This window comes from Oncorhynchus mykiss, chromosome 2 (assembly GCF_057628025.1).
Source record: "Oncorhynchus mykiss isolate SJ-2025 chromosome 2, ASM5762802v1, whole genome shotgun sequence".
In the NCBI taxonomy this organism is placed as follows: Eukaryota; Metazoa; Chordata; class Actinopteri; order Salmoniformes; family Salmonidae; genus Oncorhynchus; species Oncorhynchus mykiss.
Genome location: NC_143023.1, coordinates 16,420,001 through 16,445,146, shown reverse-complemented (window position 1 = coordinate 16,445,146; position 25,146 = coordinate 16,420,001). Strand labels below are relative to the sequence as shown.

Sequence of the window (25,146 nt, the reverse complement as noted above, 5' to 3'; positions counted from 1 at the left end):
TGTGCTGCATGGCTGGAAAAACGCACTGCTTCTGGAACTCCAGCACCAGGGATGCCTAGCTAGCCTTGTTATATATGTACATTATGTATATTCAGTATGGTTTAGTAGGTTGCTATGCAATTACAACACAGGGGCCTGAAAAATCCCCTCAACCCCTTCTTTTGAATGAGGGAACATCTCGGAAGACATGAATTGAATGAGGACTTCAAAGAGATGCTGTGCAGTGAACAAAACAATTATCCCCCCGTCTGAGGAGCACAAAGGACCTGGCAGCACTGCTAATCAGCATGAGTCCACCGCAGTCAAGGACTGCACACACACACACACACACAAACACACACACACACACACACACACACACACACACACACACACACACACACACACACACACATACACACACACATACACACACACATACACACACACACACACACACACACACACACACACACACACACACACACACACACACACACACGAACAGAAGTTATTGGGCTGGTGGGAGAGTTCATTCAACCTAGGAGAGTGTGTGGCTGGCTGGCACATTCTGAAATTATCCAGAGTGTCATAATGATGTCACAACAACACCAAGGTGCTATCCCTAGCAACTTTACCGCCACATAGTTACAACACTATCATCCTTGTTAGTCACATAGTTACAACACAATCATCCTTGTTAGTCACATAGTTACAACACTATCATCCTTGTTAGTCAAATAGTTACAACGCTACCATCCTTGTTAGTCACATAGTTACGCTACCATCCTTGTTAGTCACATAGTTACAACACTATCATCCTTGTTAGTCACATAGTTACAACACTATCATCCTTGTTAGTCACATAGTTACAACACTATCTTCCTTGTTAGTCACATAGTTAGTCACATAGTTACAACACTATCATCCTTGTTAGTCACATAGTTACAACACTATCATCCTTGTTAGTCACATAGTTAGTCACATAGTTACAACACTATCATCCTTGTTAGTCACATAGTTACAACACTATCATCCTTGTTAGTCACATAGTTAGTCACATAGTTACAACACTATCATCCTTGTTAGTCACATAGTTACAACACTATCATCCTTGTTAGTCACATAGTTAGTCACATAGTTACAACACTATCATCCTTGTTAGTCACATAGTTACAACACGATCATCCTTGTTAGTCACATAGTTACAACACTATCATCCTTGTTAGTCACATAGTTACAACACTATCTTCCTTGTTAGTCACATAGTTAGTCACATAGTTACAACACTATCATCCTTGTTAGTCACATAGTTAGTCACATAGTTACAACACTATCATCCTTGTTAGTCACATAGTTACAACTCTATCATCCTTGTTAGTCACATAGTTACAACACTATCATCCTTGTTAGTCACATAGTTACAACGCGATCATCCTTGTTAGTCACATAGTTACAACACTATCATCCTTGTTAGTCACATAGTTACAACACTATCATCCTTGTTAGTCACATAGTTACAACACTATCATCCTTGTTAGTCACATAGTTACAACACTATCATCCTTGTTAGTCACATAGTTACAACACTATCATCCTTGTTAGTCACATAGTTACAACACTATCATCCTTGTTAGTCACATAGTTACAACACTATCATCCTTGTTAGTCACATAGTTACAACACTATCATCCTTGTTAGTCACATAGTTACAACACTATCATCCTTGTTAGTCACATAGTTACAACACTATCTTCCTTGTTAGTCACATAGTTACAACTCTATCATCCTTGTTAGTCACATAGTTACAACACTATCATCCTTGTTAGTCACATAGTTACAACACGATCATCCTTGTAAGTCACATAGTTACAACACTATCATCCTTGTTAGTCACATAGTTACGCTATCATCCTTGTTAGTCACATAGTTACAACGCGATCATCCTTGTTAGTCACATAGTTACAACGCGATCATCCTTGTTAGTCACATAGTTACAACACTATCATCCTTGTTAGTCACATAGTTACAACGCTATCATCCTTGTTAGTCACGTAGTTACAACATTATCATCCTATCATTACGCTATCATTACAACACTATCAAATTTTTAATTTTCACTTAGAAATGTCAGACATAAGGCAAAATCGCCTTATGAAGAATATATCAACCTCTACACAAATGTCCATCCAAATCACAATTCACGTCTTGTTGCTGCAAGATTATTTTCCTGCTGTAGCAAACTGGTTCAAATTAAGATCCTACATCTGTACCGTGGCACAGGGAAGGCATGTTGGTGCCGTATGGCTTCCCCCTACCTGGGCACTGGCCAGCCATGTTGGTGCCATATGGTTATCATGGCCTGACCTCGTACCTGGAGTCAGCTTTGTTTCTATTCTGGATCCTTCCTTACATAACACAGCAAACTCACTGTGACCAAATGCAAACACAATATGGAGAACAATGGTGGTGGTTCTGACGTCTCCACCTGTTAGTGCATGGTGCTAGCAACCCCAGAGTTAGAGGTTTGATTCCCGCATGGGCCACATATATACTAACTAACCATGATATTATATTATTATTTATACTACATATCCAAGTTATTATCATATTATGATATACTACATATCCATGTTATTATCATATTATTATATACTACATATCCATGTTATTATCATATTATTATATACTACATATCCATGTTATTATCATATTATGATATACTACATATCCATGTTATTATCATATTATTATATACTACATATCCATGTTATTATATTATGATATACTACATATCCATGTTATTGTCATATTATGGTATACTACATATCCATGTTATTATCATATTATAATGTGCCACATATATCCATGTTATTATCATATAATATACTACAATCCATGTTATCATATTATTTATACTACATATCCATGTTAATATCATATTATATACTACATATCCATGTTAATATCATATTATATACTACATATCCATGTTATTATCATATTATATACTACATATCCATGTTATTATCATATTATTATATACTACATATCCATGTTATTATCATATTATTATATACTACATATCCATGTTATTATCATATTATAATATACTACATATATCCATGTTATTATCATATTATATACTACATATCCATGTTATTATCATATTATAATATACTACATATCCATGTTATTATCATATTATATACTACATATCCATGTTATTATCATATTATATAGTACATATCCATGTTATTATCATATTATTATATACTACATATCCATGTTATTATCATATTATTATATACTACATATCCATGTCATTATCATATTATATACTACATATCCATGTTATTATCATGTTATTATATACTACATATCCATGTTATTATATTATGATATACTACATATCCATGTTATTATCATATTGTTACATACTACATATATCCATGTTATTATCATATTATTATATACTACATATCCATGTTATTATCATATTATATACTACATATCCATGTTATTATCATATTATATACTACATATCCATGTTATTATCAATTTATGATATACTACATATCCATGTTATTATCATATTATGATATACTAATTGTGGGTGACCACTCCATATGAGGGGGAGACAGTGAGGGCTAAGGACATGACATCACTAAGTCCACTCACTCCTCCATTGTGAGCATTGGAATGTACCTCAGGGCGGGGGGAGGGCATCCTCTCAATATAAACAGTTTCACAGTCTAGAGCCCAAAACCCAAATAACTCCAGCAAAACAGTCCAACATCTGGTCACTAATCGGATTAACTGTGTGGTAACGCTTAATGTGGGATTACAGGATAACATGTACTGTCCTGACATGTCAAGGACCAGAGAGGAGGACCAGAGGGATGAGCTGGAATCTAGGTGATATTATTATCAATTATTATTTATTTTTTTACTGGAAATGATCAATTATTATCATTAATAATGGTAATGATTGTCATGTGTGTTTGTGGATTGTCAATGGCAATTACCAACTCAGAGAACATGGTTTCTACAGCTTTATATGGATTACTCTGTGTCCCCATGGTAAAATGTAGTTTCTGCTTACAGCATAATTGATATCTTATGTGTGTAATGTGTATAAGTGTATAATTAGCAATGAGAACAAGGCATTAGAATGGTGTTTTCTTGGAGAACGTGTAACATCAACAAACTTCCAATTACCCTGGCAACGACCTCCCACCTACCTCCCCTTCAACGCTGCGTGTCACACAAAGGTGACAAAGGAAGGAGACATGTCTCTCTCTCACACACACACACACACACACACACACACACACACACACACACACACACACACACACACACACACACACACACACACACACACACACACACACACCAGGAGGGTTGGGGTCAATTTGAATTAAAGTCACTCAATTCAGGAAGTGATTTGAATTTTTTAATTTCAGTTTACTTCCTGAATTGAATTGACTGACTTCAATTAGAATTAACCCAATCACTGGAGAGATATGGAGGATTGAGTAAGAGAGCCATGAAAAAGGGAATGAGAACGAGAGAGAGAGAAGAGAAGAGGAGTGAGTGTGAGGAAGGGAACCCTCTGTGTGGGCGTTATCATCTGGTAAAGGCTGAATAAGAAAGGAGAGAGAGAGAGTTCAGGGCTGAATAAGAAAGGAGAGAGAGAGAGAGAGAGAGAGAGTTCAGGGCTGAATAAGAAAGGAGAGAGAGAGAAAGTTCAGGGCTGAATAAGAAAGAAAGGAGAGAGAGAGAGAGTTCAGGGCTGAATAAGAAAGGAGAGAGAGAGAGAGAGAGAGAGTTAAGGGCTGAATAAGAAAGGAGAGAGAGAGAGAGTTAAGGGCTGAATAAGAAAGGAGAGAGAGAGAGATGGCTCTCAAGAGAAGACAGGCTATGTGCTCACTGCCCACAAAATGAGGTGGAAACTGAGCTGCACTTCCTAACCTCCTGCCCAATGTATGACCATATTAGAGAGACATATTTCCCTCAAATTACACAGATCCACAAAGAATTCAAAAACAAATCAAATTTTGAAAAACTCCCATATCTACTGGATGAAATTCCACAGTGTGCCATCACAGCAGCAAGATTTGTGACCTGTTGCCACAAGAAAAGGGCAACCAGTGAAGAACACACACCATTGTAAATACAACCCATATTTATGCTTATTTATTTTATCTTGTGTCCTTTAACCATTTGTACATTGTTAAAACACTGTATATATATATATATAATATGACATTTGTAATGTCTTTACTGTTTTGAAACCTCTGTATGTGTAATGTTTACTGTTAATTTTTGTTGTTTTTCACTTTATATATTCACTTTGTATGTTGTCTACCTCACTTGCTTTGGCAATGTTAACACATGTTTCCCATGCCAATAAAGCCCTTGAACTGAATTGAATTGAGAGAGAGTTAAGGGCTGAATAAGAAAGGAGAGAGAGAGTTAAGGGCTGAATAAGAAAGGAGAGAGAGAGAGAGAGAGAGAGAGAGAGAGAGAGAGAGAGAGAGTGTTCAGGGCTGAATAAGAAAGGAGAGAGAGAGAGTTAAGGGCTGAATAAGAAAGGAGAGAGAGAGAGAGTTCAGGGCTGAATAAGAAAGGAGAGAGAGAGAGAGTTCAGGGCTGAATAAGAAAGAAGAGAGAGAGAGAGTTTAGGGCTGAATAAGAAAGGAGAGAGAGAGAGTTAAGGGCTGAATAAGAAAGGAGAGAGAGAGAGTTCAGGGCTGAATAAGAAAGGAGAGAGAGAGAGAGTTCAGGGCTGAATAAGAAAGGAGAGAGAGAGAGAGTTAAGGCCTGAATAAGAAAGGAGAGAGAGAGAGAGTTCAGGGCTGAATAAGAAAGGAGAGAGAGAGAGAGAGAGAGAGAGAGAGTTAAGGGCTGAATAAGAAAGGAGAGAGAGAGAGTGTTCAGGGCTGAATAAGAAAGGAGAGAGAGAGAGAGAGAGAGTTCAGGGCTGAATAAGAAAGGAGTGAGAGAGAGAGAGAGAGAGAGAGAGAGAGAGAGAGAGAGAGTGAGTGTGTGTGTTCAGGGCTGAATAAGAAAGGAGAGAGAGTTAAGGGCTGAATAAGAAAGAAGAGAGAGAGAGAGAGAGTTAAGGGCTGAATAAGAAAGAAGAGAGAGAGAGAGTTCAGGGCTGAATAAGAAAGGAGAGAGAGAGTTAAGGGCTGAATAGGAAAGGAGAGAGAGTAAAGGGCTGAATAGGAAAGGAGAGAGAGAGAGAGAGAGAGAGAGAGAGAGAGAGAGAGAGAGAGAGAGAGAGAGAGAGAGAGAGAGTGAGTGTGTGTGTTCAGGGCTGAATAAGAAAGGAGAGAGAGAGAGAGTTCAGGGCTGAATAAGAAAGGAGAGAGAGAGAGAGAGTTCAGGGCTGAATAAGAAAGAAGAGAGAGAGAGAGAGTTCAGGGCTGAATAAGAAAGGAGAGAGAGAGTTAAGGGCTGAATAAGAAGGAACAGCATGTCAGAAATCAGCTCAATGCAATTGAAGAATCCATAGACTCTAACCACTTCTGGGAAAATTGGAAAACACTAAACAAACAACAACACGAATAATTATCTATCCAAAATGGAGATGTATGGGTAAACCACTTCTCCAATCTTTTTGGCTCTATAACAAAGAATAAAGAGCAAAAACATATACATGATCAAATACAGATCTTAGAATCAACTATTAAAGACTACCAGAACCCACTGGATTCTCCAATTACATTGAATAAGTTACAGGACAAAATAAAAACCCTCCAACCCAAAAAGGCCTGTGGTGTTGATGGTATCCTCAATGAAATGATCAAATATACAGACCACAAATTCCAATTGGCTATTCTAAAACTCTTTAACATCATCCTTAGCTCTGGCATCTTCCCCAATATTTAGAACCAAGGACTGATCACCCCAATCCACAAAAGTGGAGACAAATTTGACCCCAATAACTACCGTGGAATATGCGTCAACAGTAACCTTGGGAAAATCCTCTGCATTAGTATTAACAGCAGACTCGTACATTTCCTCAATGAAAACAATGTACTGAGCAAATGTCAAATTGGCTTTTTACCAAATTACCGTACAACAGACCATGTATTCACCCTGCACACCCTAATTGACAACCAAACAAACCAAAACAAAGGCAAAGTCTTCTCATGCTTTGTTGATTTCAAAAAAGCCTTTGACTCAATTTGGCATGAGGGTCTGCTATACAAACTGATGGAAAGTGGTGTTGGGGGTAAAACATACGACATTATAAAATCCATGTACACAAACAACAAGTGTGCGGTTAAAATTGGCAAAAAACACACACATTTCTTCACACAGGGTCGTGGGGTTAGACAGGGATGCAGCTTAAGCCCCACCCTCTTCAACATATATATCAACGAATTGGCGCGGGCACTAGAAAAGTCTGCAGCACCCGGCCTCCCCCTGCTAGAATCCGAAGTCAAATGTCTGCTGTTTGCCGATGATCTGGTGCTTCTGTCACCAACCAAGGAGGGCCTACAGCAGCACCTAGATCTTATGCACAGATTCTGTCAGACCTGGGCCCTGACAGTAAATCTCAGTAAGACCAAAATAATGGTGTTCCAAAAAAGGTCCAGTCACCAGGACCACAAATACAAATTCCATCTAGACACTGTTGCCCTAGAGCACACAAAAAACTATACATACCTTGGCCTAAACATCAGCGCCACAGGTAACTTCCACAAAGCTGTGAACGATCTGAGAGACAAGGCAAGAAGGGCATTCTATGCCATCAAAAGAAACATAAATTTCAACATACCAATTAGGATTTGGCTAAAAATACTTGAATCAGTCATAGAGCCCATTGCCCTTTATGGTTGTGAGGTCTGGGGTCCGCTCACCAACCAAGACTTCACAAAATGGGACAAACACCAAATTGAGACTCTGCACGCAGAATTATGCAAAAATATCCTCCGTGTACAACGTAGAACACCAAATAATGCATGCAGAGCAGAATTAGGCCGATACCCACTAATTATCAAAATCCAGAAAATAGCCGTTAAATTCTACAACCACCTAAAAGGAAGCGATTCACAAACCTTCCATAACAAAGCCATCACCTACAGAGAGATGAACCTGGAGAAGAGTCCCCTAAGCAAGCTGGTCATGGGGCTCTGTTCACAAACACAAACACACCCTACAGAGCCCCAGGACAACAGCACAATTAGACCCAACCAAATCATGAGAAAACAAAAAGATAATTACTTGACACATTGGATAGAATTAACAAAAAAAACAGAGCAAACTAGAATGCTATTTGGCCCTAAACAGAGAGTACACAGCGGCAGAATACCTGACCACTGTGACTGACCCAAAATTAAGGAAAGCTTTGACTATGTACAGACTCAGTGAGCATAGCCTTGCTATTGAGAAAGGCCGCCGTAGGCAGACATGGCTCTCAAGAGAAGACAGGCTATGTGCTCACTGCCCACAAAATGAGGTGGAAACTGAGCTGCACTTCCTAACCTCCTGCCCAATGTATGACCATATTAGAGAGACATATTTCCCTCAGATTACACAGATCCACAAAGAATTCGAAAACAAATCCAATTTTGAAAAACTCCCATATCTACTGGGTGAAATTCCACAGTGTGCCATCACAGCAGCAAGATTTGTGACCTGTTGCCACGAGAAAAAGGCAACCAGTGAAGAACACACACCATTGTAAATACAACCCATATTTATGCTTATTTATTTTATCTTGTGTCCTTTAACCATTTGTACATTGTTAAAACACTGTATATATATATATATAATATGACATTTGTAATGTCTTTACTGTTTTGAAACCTCTGTATGTGTAATGTTTACTGTTAATTTTTGTTGTTTTTCACTTTATATATTCACTTTGTATGTTGTCTACCTCACTTGCTTTGGCAATGTTAACACATGTTTCCCATGCCAATAAAGCCCTTGAATTGAATTGAATTGAGAGAGTTCAGGGCTGAATAAGAAAGGAGAGAGAGAGTGAGTTCAGGGCTGAATAAGAAAGAAGAGAGAGAGAGAGTTCAGGGCTGAATAAGAAAGGAGAGAGAGAGAGAGAGAGTTAAGGGCTGAATAAGAAAGGAGAGAGAGAGAGTGAGAGAAACCAATCGTTCAGATGGGCTCCAAACAGTGCAGAGACATTCATTGAAACATTGAACTCAAATGAAATGATGAACTCTATACAGTTTTTCAATAACTCACAGTACCAAAACAATAAAGATGGTGTCAATTTGGCTACTCAAAACATGTCCAACAAACACGTCCACCAAAAAAAAGAGGGCAAAATCTTTGCTTGCTTTATTGACTTTAAAAAAGCATTTGATTCGATTTGGCACGAAGGGCTATTCTACAAAATTCTACAAAGTGGGCTTGGTGGTAAGGTGTATGACTTAATAAAATGTATGTACACAGAAAACAAGTGTGCAATAAAAATCAAAAACCAAAGAACATAATTTTTTTCACAATGTCGAGGTGTGAGACAAGGCTGCAGTTTGAGTCCAAATCTTTTCAACATTTATATCAATGAATTAGCAGACATGTTGGACCAATCTCCAGCCCCAGGACTCACACTATTTGACACAGAAGTGAAATACCTGCTATATGCTGATGACTTGGTACTTCTATCACCAACCAAAGAAGGTCTTCAACAAAACATGAATATTCTGGAGCAATATTGCCATAATTGGGCCCTGGCAGTAAATTTCCCAAAAACTAAAATCATGATTTTCCAAAAAAAACCCAGATGTCAGAAACACAAATGTAAATTCACCCTGAACAACACCTTAATTGAACACACAAAAAATTACACCTACCTTGGTCTGACCATATCTGCATCGGGAAACTTTAATATGGCAGTGAAGGCACTCAAAGAAAAAGCCCGCAGAGCAATGTATGCAATAAAAATGAAATTATTCAAAATTAACATCCCAATTAGAATTTGGACTAAAATATTTGACAGTGTAATCCTACCAATAGCACTTTATGGAAGTGAGGTTTGGGGGCCACTCAACAAACTGGATTTTAAAATGTGGGACAAACATCCAATTGAAGCCCTACATGCAGAATTCTGTCGGAAAATTCTACAAGTCCAGAGAAATACACCAACTACTGCATGTAGGGCAGAATTGGGCCGTTTTCCAGTAATAATGAAAATACAGAAAAGATCATTAAAATTTTGGCTACATCTAAATTCAAGTCCAAATTCGAGTCTGCAATTTAAAGCACTTCAAGCCCAAGAGCTGAGCCCAGAAACGAGCCCTCTCAGTCAGCTGGTGTTGGACCTCACCAACCAAGCTGACACCAGCACTGCTTCAAAAGAAAGAATTCCAATAAGCAAAATCATGAACCAATCAAAAGAATCATATTTACAATACTGGAAAAACGAAACAAAATCCCAAAGCCGACTAAATTGCTATCTGACCCTAAACAGAGAATATGAATTGGCTGATTATCTCTACTCTGTCAGAGATACGAAGCAGAGACAGATCCTTACCAAGTACAGGCTGAGTGACCACCGATTGGCAATAGAAGCCGGCAGACATAAAAAGACATGGCTACCCAAAGAGGAGCGTGTATGTGGTCACTGCATGACAGGGGAGGTAGAGACAGAGATGCACTTTCTCCTTTACTGTGATAAATATTCCTCACAAAGACATTCATTATTCACAGAAATGACTACATATATTCCACATTTTTACAAATTGAACCCAGAGGAAAAACTAAGAATACTCATGGGCGAAGGAGCAATGGCTCCTCTTGCAGCCAAATATGTATTTTCCTGCCATAGCCTGAGGGACACTGAATAATAACATCTGCATAGTAAACAGTAACTTACTTATTATTATTATTACTATTATTAATGTTTATCATCCCAAATATGGGTGGTAATGGTAGTGATAACAGTTTAGTGATGGTAGTAGTAGTCGTAGTAATGATGATTGTAGTTGTAGTACTGATATAAGTACTGATATAAAGAAGAAGATGACCGTTATTTAGTTATAAGTTAGTTATAGTTTCATTTTCCATAATTTGATTTTATATTTATTACATTTCTACTATTGACTGTTACCATTTTATTGTATTTATTTTTGGATTTAATTTTGTATTATTATTTACTACCATTTTATATTATTATTTGCTATCATTTACAATTTTGTTACAATGTATATTGTATACATTGTTGCTTTGGCAATATTGACACAATGTTTTTCATGCCAATAAAGCAGCTTGAATTTGAATTTGAAAAATTTGAGAGAGAGAGAGAGAGAGAGAGAGAGAGAGAGAGAGAGAGAGTTAAGGGCTGAATAAGAAAGGAGAGAGAGTTAAGGGCTGAATAAGAAAGAAGAGAGAGAGAGAGAGTTAAGGGCTGAATAAGAAAGGAGAGAGAGAGAGAGAGTTAAGGGCTGAATAAGAAAGAAGAGAGAGAGAGCGTTCAGGGCTGAATAAGAAAGGAGAGAGAGAGTTAAGGGCTGAATAGGAAAGGAGAGAGAGTTAAGGGCTGAATAGGAAAGGAGAGAGAGTTAAGGGCTGAATAAGAAAGGCGAGAGAGAGAGAGAGTTAAGGGCTGAATAAGAAAGAAGAGAGAGAGAGAGTTAAGGGCTGAATAAGAAAGAAGAGAGAGAGAGAGTACAGGGCTGAATAAGAAAGGAGAGAGAGAGAGAGAGAGAGAGAGAGAGAGAGAGAGAGAGAGAGAGAGAGAGAGAGAGAGAGAGAGAGAGAGAGTTCAGGGCTGAATAAGAAAGGAGAGAGAGGGAGAGTTCAGGGCTGAATAAGAAAGGAGAGAGAGAGAGAGTTCAGGGCTGAATAAGAAAGGAGAGAGAGAGAGAGAGAGAGAGAGTGAGAGTTAAGGACAAGAATGAGGACAAGAGAGAGAGAAGGAGAGAGAGAAGGATAGAGAGAGAGAGAGAGAGAGAGAGAGAGAGAGAGAGAGAGAGAGAGAGAGAGAGAGAGAGAGAGAGAGAGAGAGAGAGAGAGAGAGAGAGAGAGAGAGAGAGGGTTAAGGGCTGATAAGAAAGGAGAGAGAGAGAGAGTCAAGGGCTGAATAAGAAAGGAGAGAGAGAGAGAGTTCAGGGCTGAATAAGACAGGAGAGAGAGAGTTCAGGGCTGAATAAGACAGGAGAGAGAGAGAGAGAGAGAGAGAGAGAGAGAGAGAGAGAGAGTTCAGGGCTGAATAAGAAAGGAGAGAGAGTTAAGGGCTGAATAAGAAAGAAGAGAGAGAGAGAGAGACTTAAGGGCTGAATAAGAAAGGAGAGAGAGAGAGCGTTCAGGGCTGAATAAGAAAGGAGAGAGAGAGTTAAGGGCTGAATAGGAAAGGAGAGAGAGTTAAGGGCTGAATAGGAAAGGAGAGAGAGTTAAGGGCTGAATAAGAAAGGTGAGAGAGAGAGAGAGTTAAGGGCTGAATAAGAAAGAAGAGAGAGAGAGAGTTAAGGGCTGAATAAGAAAGAAGAGAGAGAGAGAGTTAAGGGCTGAACAAGAAAGAAGAGAGAGAGAGAGTTCAGGGCTGAATAAGAAAGGAGAGAGAGAGAGAGAGAGAGAGAGTTAAGGACAAGAATGAGGACAAGAGAGAGAGAAGGAGAGAGAGAAGGATAGAGAGAGAGAGAGAGAGAGAGAGAGAGAGAGAGAGAGAGAGAGAGCGAGAGAGAGAGAGAGAGAGAGAGAGAGAGAGAGAGAGAGAGAGGGGTGAGCGAGAAAGAGACGTACAAGGCCTAGTCATCCTTACTTGGAACTTCTAATTAATGTCACCTAGGATGCAGGAGAAACCTCTCCTTCTCAAGTTACAGGCCTGTGGGAGGTGTGTGTGTGTGTGAGAGATAGAGTGTGCGTTTGGGTTTTGTTGAGATCAAACACTAAACACTAAACCAATAGATAGCCAACAGGTCAGTGAATAAAATACATTGTGCTTCTACCTCAAACCTATTGGCTTAGGGTATAACTCATTCCATGGAGGGCCTAGAGCATGGGTGTCAAACTCTGGCCCGTGGGCCAAATTTGGCCCGCGGGGTAATTATATTTGGCCCGCGAGCCAATACCAAATTACTACTAGAGCTGGCCCGCCGGTATTATACAGCGCATTCACCACTAATACTACGAATCCCATAATGCTCTGCTGTTTTCGCGCGCCAATCAGGACAGGACCCAGAAACGCTCTCTCCTCTGTGACAGTAGTCATAGCAACATAGACGCTACAACTGTCAGCGAGCTAACCCTTCCCAAAAATGGCGAAAAGAAAGGCAGAAAACAGGAGCTTTCTGGACAAGTGGGAGGCAGAATATCTGTTTACATATGTAAAAGACAAACCTGTTTGTCTTGTTTGTGGAGTCAACGTGGCTGTAAGTAAGGAGTACAACATTAGACGACACTATGAAACGAAACACCATGACAAATACAAGGACCTGGACATGACTCAAAGGAGCCAGAAAGTAGAGGAGATTAAAAGAAGTTTGGTTTCACAACAGAATATGTTTAAAAAAGCCACATCACAAAGCGAGGCTGCTGTAAAGGCTAGTCATATAGTGGCAGCAGAGATCGCAAAATCAGCCCGGCCCTTTAATGAGGGAGAGTTCATGAAAAAGTGCATGATGAAGGTTTGTGACCTCGTATGCCCAGAGAAAAAACAAGCATTTTCAAACGTGAGCCTGAGCAGGAACACAGTAGCTGATCGCACATGTGATCTTGCCACCAATCTGTATGACCAGCTGATGGAAAAGGGAAAAGATTTTGTTGCGTTCTCCCTCGCTGTGGATGAGAGCTGCGACGCATCTGATACTGCTCAGCTGTCAGTCTTCATCCGTGGAGTGGACTCAAATCTGTGTGTTACGGAGGAGCTATTAGGATTCAAATCAATGAATGGCACAACCACAGGAAAGGAAATCTTTGAGGAGGTTTCCAAATGTGTAACTGAAATAAAGCTGCCGTGGGATAAACTCGTTGGATTAACGACAGATGGTGCGCCAGCGATGTGCGGTAAAAAGAGTGGACTGGTGGGCATGGTTCGGGAGAAGATGCGGGAAGAGAACTGTGCAGGTGAGCTAACTGTTTACCACTGCATCATACATCAGGAAGCACTGTGTGCCAAAGCCCTAAAGATGGAACATGTTATGACCACAGTAACACAGGTAGTTAACTTTATAAGAGCCAAAGGTCTAAATCACCGCCAGTTTAAATATTTTCTGGAGGAGTGTGGTTCGGAATACGCAGACGTGCCGTATCACACAGAGGTGAGATGGCTAAGCAGAGGAAAAGTACTGAACAGATGTTTCGAGCTGCGTGAGGAAATATGTCAATTCCTGGAAACCAAAGGGAAGGATACAGCAGAGCTCCGGGAGCAAAAGTTCCTGTGTGAGCTGGCCTTTCTCTGTGACATCTCGAGCCATCTCGATGCGCTGAACCTGCAGCTTCAGGGGCGGGGGCGCATCATCACAGACATGTACGCTGCAGTGAGGGCCTTCAAAACTAAACTGTGCCTGTGGGAGAATCAGATGCTGCAAGGAAACCCTTGCCATTTTCCCTGCTGCCAATCCATAAAAGTGTTCTCGCCGCTGAGTTTAGCCGGCGATTTGCCGACTTCGATGCCCAGAAATGCAAGTTTGAACTGCTTAGTAATCCCTTCGCAGTTGATGTGGAAAATGCACCAACCAGCATCCAAATGGAGCTGATTGAACTCCAGTGCAACGACACGCTGAAGTCAAAGTATGATGCTGTGGGCGCCGCACAGTTTCCACGGTTCATCCCTGACACAATGCCTCAGCTCCGCACCCAAGCTGCTCAGATGCTCTCCATGTTCGGCAGCACTTATCTATGCGAGCAACTTTTCTCCTCGATGAAGATGACCAAAACAACTCACAGGAGACGTCTGACTGATGAACATCTTCGCTCGATACTGAGGATTTCTTCAGCTCAGAGCTTGAGCCCAGACATTGATGAACTAGCATCCAAGAAGAGATGCCAGGTATCTGGCTTGGGCACATCCGATTAGACCAGTGTGCAATAATTAACGTTTTCTTTATTAACTTTTTCTTGCTACAAGGCATGGGCTTGAGTGGTTGATTGATTTATTATCATTTTATTTGTAAAATTATTAGCTAGTGGAAAAAGTTTATTTTGGTATTTAAATCAGAAGGCTGCAAATAGAAAAGAGGCATACAATTTTTATTTAAATTTTATTTATTTAATAAATGAATGCCATTGATGTGTTTTTTCATTTGAAATTCGATTTTGCATGTCTCCACTATTAAATTATATATTGTATGGTAATAAGCGATGCTTGTTCCATATTCAGTGTTAAAGCAAAACTTGTTTGGGTCCATATTAAAAGGTTAATTTGTTCAATGTTGGCCCGTGACTTTGTTCAGGTTTTACATTTTGGCCCACTGGGTATTTGAGTTTGACACCCCTGGCCTAGAGTTTGCAGGTTTTAGTTTTTTCCATCGAATTAAGACCAAGACAACCAGGTGACGGGAATTCCTTACTAATCAGTGATCTTAATTCACCAATCAAGTACAAGGGAGGAGCGAAAGCACGAAGACACTCGGCCCTCCGTGGTATGAGTTTGACACATGGTTTAACCTGTGAATGTCATTAATTGACCAAGTTACTATGGGAGACAGGGGATGTTTTCTGACCAATAGAAAGAGTTCCCTGAAGGTTTTCAGAAGGTTACATCCTAACATTACAAACAGTGGCCAAATATTTATCTAAGCTATAAAGGTCAATGACGAATAAGAGAGAAAATGTCCTTGAAGTTCCCAGGCGGTGTATCCACAGTAACAATTTTTAATACAATGAATGTTCTGGAAAATGTCCAATATAAAACTGCTCTAAGAAAACTACGCTCTACTATAGCCCTGAGATCATTTTGCAGCAATTTGACAAATATTCTGGAGTATGTTCTTCGACACTAAAATCCCAGTTCTTTGTAACTGTGTGTGTGCCAGACTGCAGGCAGGGTGCATGCCTCAGAACATGTGCAGGCTTGTGTTTGTGCATTCGCCTGTACCAGTGAGCATGCCTCTGTGTGAGAAAAGCCAAACCCATCGGAGTGTGTGAAACTTCCTAAAGAGACCAAGTGGCTCCTCTGTTTTCCGCTGTGGTCTGGTCCGAGCTTCCCCTTCCAAGAGAGGAGCTGAGAGCTGAGTCCTTCTTTCCCTTCGCTGTGTGGTCTGGTCTGAGCTTCCCCTTCCCAGAGAGGAGCTGAGTCCTTCTTTCCCTTCTCTGTGGTCTGGTCTGAGCTTCCCCTTCCCAGAGAGGAGCTGAGTTCTTCTTTCCCTTCTCTGTGGTTTGGTCCGAGCTTCCCCTTCCCAGAGAGGAGCTGAGAGTGGAGTCCTTCTTTCCCTTCGCTGTGGTCTGGTCTGAGCTTCCCCTTCCCAGAGAGGAGCTGAGTTCTTCTTTCCCTTCTCTGTGGTCTGGTCCGAGCTTCCCCTTCCCAGAGAGGAGCTGAGAGTGGAGTCCTTCTTTCCCTTCGCTGTGGTCTGGTCTGAGCTTCCCCTTCCCAGAGAGGAGCTGAGTCCTTCTTTCCCTTCGCTGTGGTCTGTTCCGAGCTTCCCCTTCCCAGAGAGGAGCTGAGTCCTTCTTTCCCTTCGCTGCATCGATACTTTATCTAAGCTAAAATTATTGATCACCTCTCTCTGCTCTGCCCTCCTCTCGCTTGCCAGATACACAGAGACATAATGTACCCTACATATTTCATAGTGGGGGCTATTTTTGAAACTTGGATCTTTAAACTGCATGAAAAATTGAGAAGGACCAGTGCATGGATGGAAAGAGGGAGGGAGGGAGGGAGGGAGGGAGGGAGGGAGGAGAGAATGGCCCAGGGGCGAAGAGAAGGTGGGTGAGAAATACAGATGGGAGAGGTAAAGAAAGATGTAGAAGGGGGAGCTAGAGAGAAAGAGGACGGTAAGGGAGAGAAAGATATGTCCCCCTGCCCAGTGCTTTCCATACTGGAAACACAACACTCTCTCTTGGGGGAACAGCGTCACTTCATCGCAGGGTGCCGCGTGTGCATCTGAGGGCCAATCAGAGCTTGCGTGCTGCTCGGGAGTCATCAGTGCTTTCAGCAACTTAAAACCCTCACACCAACTCCCCCCTATTTCTAACCCTAAAGCAGAGAACCAGATCAGAGGCCAACAGCATACAAACACACACACATACATACACATACAAACACATGCAGACACACACTCACATAAACACACACACACAGACATACCCTCTTGGTGAGTTGTGTGTCCATCATGAAGTTGTGGACGTGTTTCTCCGCCTTGGTCAACTCCAGCTTCCTTGCTACCACGGCAACCACCAGAGCTGTACAGCCCGCACCCTGAGAGAGAGAAAGAGAGAGAGAGAGAGATAGAGAGAGAGAGAGAGAGAGAGAGAGAGAGAGAGGAGTGAGTGAGTGAGTGAGAGGTGAGAGTCAACACAATCTGTCAATCAGTGGATTAGGAAAAGCAAGGGAAAGAAAGGCGTGTATCATCAACAGTCAACAAGGATGGAGGGAGTGGGAGAGGATGAATCTCAGATGAGAGCAAGAGAGCGACATTATGACATTTGAAATGTCTCTATTACATTGGAACTTTTGTGAGTGTAATGTTTATTGCTCATTTGAACTTTTTTATTTAACTTTGTTTATCTATTTCACTTGCTTTGGCAATGTAAACATATGTTTCCCATGCCAATAAAGCCCCTTAAATAGAAATTGAAATTGAATTGAAAGAGAGAGAGAGTTAAAGAATTTTCTCAAAATCTAATGTTCTCAGACATTTTCATTCCTCTAGAATGGTCTGAAGTCCAACTTCAAGTCAAGATTCTATGCATTAGGAGAAATCTGCAAGCCTCAATCCCAAACGAATAAGAATTAAATCTAATTAGATGGTGCCAGTCTGAATTAGATGGTGCCAATCCTTTCCATTGACTTGGGATTGATGGCTGTAGATTCCTCCTAATGCATGCAGCTAACAGGGTCTAACAGGGTCTAACAGGGTCTAACAGGGTCTAACAGGGTCTAAACTACAGATAGGATGTAGAATACTACTTTAGAAAACGACAAAACATCTGACGTTAGGAAAATGTCTGACAAACTTTGATTTTAGGGAGAACTGTGGCTTGAATAGAGTCTTACAGACATCCCTGGGAGAGAGAGACGGAAAGAGATAGAGAGAGAAAGGACAGGAAGTTAATTAAGTTTCATATTAAATACTGTTTTGTACGGTAGAGAAGGAGAAAACATGTTTCTGAAGAGGGAGATAGAGAGGGAGGAGAAAGAGAGGGAACAGGAATGTGCTGGTGAGAGAGGAGGAGAGAGGAGGAGAGGGAGGAGGAGAGAGGAGGAGAGGGAGGAGGAGAAAGAGAGGGAACAGGAATGTGCTGGTGAGAGAGGAGGAGAGGAAGGAGGAGAGAGGAGGAGAGGGAGGAGGAGAGAGGAGGAGAGGGAGGAGGAGAGAGGAGGAGAGGGAGGAGGAAAGAGGAGGAGGAAAGAGGAGGAGGAGAGAGGATGAGAGGGAGGAGGAGGAGAAAGAGAGGGAACAGGAATGTGCTGGTGAGAGAGGAGGAGAGAGGAGGAGAGGGAGGAGGACAGAGGAGGAGAGGGAGGAGGACAGAGGAGGAGAGGGAGGAGGAGAGAGGAGGAGAGAGGGAGGAGGAGAGGGAGGAGGAGAGGGGAGGAGGAGAGGGTATGAGAGGGAGGAGGAGAGAGGAGGAGGAGAGGAGAGGAGAGAGGAGGAGGAGAGGGGAGGAGGAGAGGGGAGGAGGAGAGGGGATGAGAGAGAGGAGGAGGAGAAAGGAGGAGAGAGGAGGAAGAGGAGGAGGAGGAGAAAGAGAGGGAACAGGAATGTGTTGGTGAGAGAGGAGGAGAGGGAGGGTGAGAGAGGAGGAGATGGAGAAGGAGAGAGGAGGAGAGGGAGGAGAGAAGAGGAGAGGGAGGAGGAGAAAGAGAGGGAACAGGAATGTGCTAGTGAGAGAGGAGGAGAGGGAGGAGGAGAAAGAGAGGAGAAGAGGGAGGAGGAGAAAGAGAGGAGGAGAGGGAGGAGGAGAGAGGAGGAGAAAGAGAGGAGGCGAGGGAGGAGGAGAGAGGAGGAGAAAGAGAGGAGGAGAGGAGGAGGGGAGGAGGAGAGAGGAGGAGAGGGAGATGGAGGGATGAAGTAGGTATTAATGAGGTCACATAACTCCTGATAAGAAATGAATTAGGATTAACCATGTTTAATCAAAATGTGTGTGTGTGTGTGCGTGCATACTGAATGTGGATAAACCTGTAGCTAATGGACTAGACTTTAATACATACTCTTGAAAAAACAAGGCACTTTTGCTGAAAATAACTTTAGCGCATCTGAAACATATAAGACAAAAAGTCAGTGACCACATCTTTACTCTCCGTACACTCTATTTGTAAAATATCAATAAAATATAGTGAAAGCCTTGCAATGTTTTTATGTGTACATGTATGTCTGTGTATGAGTGGGTTTACAAAGTACCACTGATTTCAAACTAAATATCTGTCATAAACAGGGAACCACCCATCTGTCCTCTAGGTCATAAAACATCTCTCTCTCTCTCTCTCTCTCATAAACATATCCAGGGCCACAGACAAATCTTTGTAATGAAACGCACACACGTACACAGCCATATGCACGTACACAGCAACAGTCATATGAACATGATAAAATGAAAAGCCTTGCAGAGTGACATGTTTTTGTAATCTAATTTGGCATACATTAACACACTCCCCCATTCCACTCCCCTCTTTTTAACTCCCACACACACACACATGCACAAGCGCACGCACACACACTGACACCTGTCTCCCCCCCCCAGCCTCAGGGCAGTGGTATAATCCAACACTGTTGGCCTTCGCTGTTGTCATAGAGACGAGGGTGAGAATTCCCCCTATAGAAAGTCATTATAATCACTTTCAACCAGGGACAAATCACATCCTGTACTCACTCACTCTTTCTCTCTCTTCAACCTCTTATCCTCTCTCTCTCTCTCTGACCTCTCACCTCCTCTTTTCCCTTCTCTGCTCATCCTCCTCTCATCCTCCTTGTTCTTTCTGTTCCTTTCTATCTTTCTCTGTGTAGCTTTCTCCATCCATCCCCTCTTCTGGTGAACAGAAACAAAAACCTCTCAGAGACAGAGACCCTGTCTATATAACTATTTTGTGTGTGTGTCTGTCTGTGTGTGTGTGTATTTGTGTGTGTTTATGTTTATGTGCATGATCTTGCATATGTGTGTGTGTTTTTGTATGTACGTGTGTTTGTGTTTGTGTGTGTGTTTGAGTGAGTGAGCGTGTTGTGTGCGATGTATCTGGAGTCATATTGAGAGTGCATGTCAAGCTCTGTGATAGTGGTGTGTGTAGGATGCAGTCAGTAACAGCGGGTATGGGAGTATCTGTGTCCACCCCCGTGTGTGTGTGTGTGTATCTGGCTTTGTAAGTGAAGGTGTGGGCGTATGTTAGCAGTGAGCAGGAACAGACAGGAAGACAGATACAGAGCAAGAGGCTGACAGAATAAAGGGACAAGGAGAGAAGAACTGAATGAATGAATGGAGAGAGAGGGAGAAGGACAAGGAGAGAAGGAGAAAAGAACTGAATGAATGAATGAATGAATGAATGGAGAGAGAGGGAGAAGGACAAGGAGAGAAGGAGAAAAGAACTGAATGAATGAATGACTGGAGAGAGAGGGAGAAACAGCAGAAAAATAGAGAGAAGACAAAAGACAAAGAGAGTAAAAGAGAGAGATGGGTAGAGGGAGAGAGGGAGAAAGAAGGAGCGAGGAAGAGACAGAGGCGTCAATACTGACACTTACAGACGGACAACAGACCAAAAATAAAACCATAGTCTGAGGAAGGAGAGAGAGAGAGAGAGAGAGAGCGAGAGAGAGAGAGAGAGTGAGAGAGAGAGAGAGAGAGAGAACGAGAGAGAGAGAACGAGAGAGAGAGAGAGAACGAGAGAGAGAGAGAACGAGAGAGAGAGAGAATGAGAATGAGAGAGAACGAGAGAATGAGAGAGAGATAGAGAGAGAGAGCGATAGAGAGAGAATGAGAGAGAGATAGAGAACGAGAGAGAGAGAACGAGAGAATGAGAGAGAACGAGAGAGAGATAGAGAGAGAGAGATAGAGAGATAGAGAGAGAGAGAGAATGAGAGAGAATGAGAGAGAATGAGAGAACGAGAGAACGAGAGAATGAGAGAATGAGAGAACGAGAGAACGAGAGAGATAGAGAGATAGAGAGATAGAGAGATAGAGAGAGAGAGAGAATGAGAGAGAATGAGAAAGAATGAGAGAACGAGAGAATGAGAGAGAATGAGAGAACGAGAGAACGAGAGAGAGATAGAGAGCGATAGAAAGAGAATGAGAGAGAATGAGAGAGAACGAGAGAGAATAAGCGAGAACGAGAGAGAGAGAGAGAGAGAGAATGAGAGAGAATGAGAGAGAGAGAGAATGAGAGATCGAGAGAGAGAGAGAGAGAGAATGAGAGAGAGAGAGAGAACGAGAGAGAGAGAGAGAGAACGAGAGAGAGAGAGAATGAGAATGAGAGAGAACGAGAGAACGAGAGAGAGATAGAGAGAGAGCGATAGAGAGCGAATGAGAGAGAATGAGAGAGAATAAGAGAGAACGAGAGAGAGAGAACGAGAGAGAATGAGAGAGAGAGAGAGAGAGATCGAGAGAGAGAGAGAACGAGAGAATGAGAGAGAATGAGAGAGAACGAGAGAACGAGAGAGAGAACGAGAGAGAACGAGAGAGAGAGAGAACGAGAGAGAGAGAGAACGAGAGAGAACAAGAGAGAGAGAGAACGAGAGAGAGAGAACGAGAGAACGAGAGAGAACGAGAGAACGAGAGAGAACGAGAGAACGAGAGAGAGAGAGAACGGGAGAGAGAGAGAGAGAGAGAGAGAATGAGAGAGAGAGAGAGAGAGAGAGAGAGAGAGAGAGAATGAGAGAGAGAGAGAGAGAGAGAGAGAATGAGAGAGAATGAGAGAGAATGAGAGAATGAGAGAGAATGAGAGAGAACGAGAGAGAGAGAGAACGAGAGAGAGAGAATGAGAGAGAACGAGAGAGAGAATGAGAGAGAACGAGAGAGAGAACGAGAGAGAACGAGAGAGAACGAGAGAACGAGAGAGAGAGAGAGATAGAGAGAGATAGAGAATGAGAGAGAATGAGAGAATGAGAGAACGAGAGAGAGAGAACGAGAGAGAGAGAGAGAGAGAGAGAGAGAGAGAGAGAGAACGAGAGAGAGAGAGAACGAGAGAGAGAGAGAATGAGAGAGAATGAGAGAGAATGAGAGAGAACGAGAGAGAGAGAACGAGAGAACGAGAGAGAGAGATAGAGAGAGAGCGATAGAGAGAGAATGAGAGAGAATAAGAGAGAGAGAGAGAACGCGAGTGAACGAGAGCGAGAGAGAGAACGAGAGAGAGAGAGAACGAGAGAGAGAGAGAATGAGAGCGAACGAGAGAGAGAATGAGAGAGAACGAGAGAGAGAACGAGAGAGAACGAGAGAGAACGAGAGAACGAGAGAGAGAGAGAGATAGAGAGAGATAGAGAATGAGAGAGAATGAGAGAATGAGAGAACGAGAGAGAGAGAACGAGAGAGAGAGAGCGAGAGAGAGAGAGAGAGAGAGAGAGAGAGAGAACGAGAGAGAGAGAGAACGAGAGAGAGAGAGAATGAGAGAGAATGAGAGAGAATGAGAGAGAACGAGAGAGAGAGAACGAGAGAACGAGAGAGAGAGATAGAGAGAGAGCGATAGAGAGAGAATGAGAGAGAATAAGAGAGAGAGAGAGAACGCGAGTGAACGAGAGCGAGAGAGAGAACGAGAGAGAGAGAGAGAACGAGAGAGAGAGAGAATGAGAGAGAACGAGAGAGATAATGAGAGAGAGAGAGAGAATGAGAGAGAGAGAGAGAGAGAGAATGAGGGGGAACGAGAGAGAGAATGAGAGAGAACGAGAGAGAATGAGAGAACGAGAGAGAGAGAGCGAACGAGAGAGAGAGAGAACGAGAGACAGAGAGAATGAGAGAGAACGAGAGAGAGAGAGAGAGAGAGAGAGAACGAGAGAGAGAGAGAACGAGAGAATGAGAGAGAACGAGAGAGAGAGAATGAGAGAGAACGAGAGAGAGAATGAGAGAGAACGAGAGAGAGAGAACGAGAGAGAGAGAATGAGAGAGAATGAGAGAGAACGAGAGAGAATGAGAGAGAACGAGAGAGAGAGAGAACGAGAGAGAGAACGAGAGAGAGGGAGAACGAGAGAGAACGAGAGAGAGAACGAGAGAACGATAGAGAGATGGAGAGAGAGAGAGAGAGAGAGAGAGAGAGAGAGAGATAGAGAGAGAGAGGGAAAATTGGGCCTTCATTACACAATTGAGAACAGAGACAGACACACACACACAGTCCATTAGACTCAGAGCACAGATGCAGGCTAATACAGGGGATAAACAGACTACATAAATGACAGAATGCCCCCTAATCCTGGACCTAGTGACCGAGAGAGGACAGGAGATATGAGGATAGAGAGAGAGGAAAGGAGATATGAGGACAGAGAGAGAGGACAGAGAGAGAGGGCAGGAGATATGAGGACAGAGAGAGAGGACAGAGAGAGAGGAAAGGAGATATGAGGACAGAGAGAGAGGACAGGAGATATGAGGACAGAGAGAGAGGTGCACTTTCTCCTTTACTGTGATAAATATTCCTCACAAAGAGATTCATTATTCACAGAAATGACTACATATATTCCACATTTTTACAAATTGAACCCAGAGGAAAAACTAAGAATACTCATGGGCGAAGGAGCAATGGCTCCTCTTGCAGCCAAATATGTATTTTCCTGCCATAGCCTGAGGACACTGAATAATAACATCTGCATAGTAAACAGTAACTTACTTATTATTACTATTATTGTTATTACTATAATTATTAATGTTTACTGTAGACTGTTACCATTTTATTGTATTTATTTTTGTATTATTATTTACTACCATTTTATATTATTATTTGCTATCATTTACAATTTTGTTACAATGTATATTGTATACATTGTTGCTTTGGCAATATTGACACAATGTTTTTCATGCCAATAAAGCAGCTTGAATTTGAATTTGAATTTGAGAGGACAGAGAGAGAGGACAGGAGATATGCGGACAGAGAGAGAGGACAGAGAGAGAGGAAGGAGATATGAGGACAGAGAGAGAGAACAGGAGCTATGAGGACAGAGAGAGAGGACAGGAGATATGAGGACAGAGAGAGAGGACAGAGACAGAAGGAGGACAGGAGATACGAGGACAGAGAGAGAGGACAGGCGATATGAGGACAGAGAGGACAGGAGATATGAGGACAAAGAGAGAGGACAGGAGATATGAGGACAGGAGATATGAGGACAGAGAGACAGGACAGGAGATATGAAGACAGAGAGACAGGACAGGAGATATGAGGACAGAGAGAGGGGGAGGGAGTAGGACAGAGAGAAAGAGAGGACAGGAGATATGAGGACAGAGAGAGAGGGAGGAGGACAGAAATAAAGAGAGGGAAGGAGGAGGACAGAGAGGAAGAGAGGGAAGGAGGAGGACAGAGAGACAGAGAGGACAGGAGATATACAGACAGAGAGAGGGAAGGATTAGGACAGAGAGAGAGGGAGGGAGTAGGACAGAGAGAAAGAGAGGGAAGGAGGAGGACAGAGAGAAAGAGAGGACAGGAGATATGAGGACAGAGAGAGAGGGAGGACAGGAAATATGAGGACAGAGAGAGAGGGAGGAGGACAGAGATAAAGAGAGGGCAGGAGGAGGACAGAGAGAAAGATAGGTGAATGAGGACGACAGAGAGAAAGAGAGGACAGGAGATATGAGGACAGAGAGAGTGGGAGGGAGTAGGGCAGAGAGAAAGAGAGGGAAGGAGGAGGACAGAGAGAGAGGACAGGAGATATACGGACAGAGAGAAAGAGAGGACAGGAGATATACAGACAGAGAGAGAGGGAGGGAGTAGGACAGAGAGAGAGGGAGGGAGTAGGACAGAGAGAGGGGGAGGGAGTAGGACAGAGAGAAAGAGGGGGAAAGAATAGGACAGAGAGAAAGAGAGGACAGGAGATATACGGACAGAGCAATAGAGAGGACAGGAGATAGGAGGACAGAGAGAAAGAGAGGACAGGAGATAGGAGGACAGAGCGATAGAGGACAGGA

General features: G+C 42.3%; 1 protein-coding gene across 2 annotated transcripts in view; it reads right to left on the bottom strand.

The window, feature by feature from the left end:
- The window catches only part of LOC100135972 (potassium channel TSK3), a 104,554-nt gene that overhangs the window by 11,637 nt on the left and 67,771 nt on the right, over nt 1–25,146 (bottom strand). For both annotated transcript variants that reach the window (XM_036990388.2, NM_001124312.1), the window contains 1 exon segment: nt 17,207–17,317. In XM_036990388.2, coding sequence (XP_036846283.1) covers nt 17,207–17,317 — 111 coding nt within the window.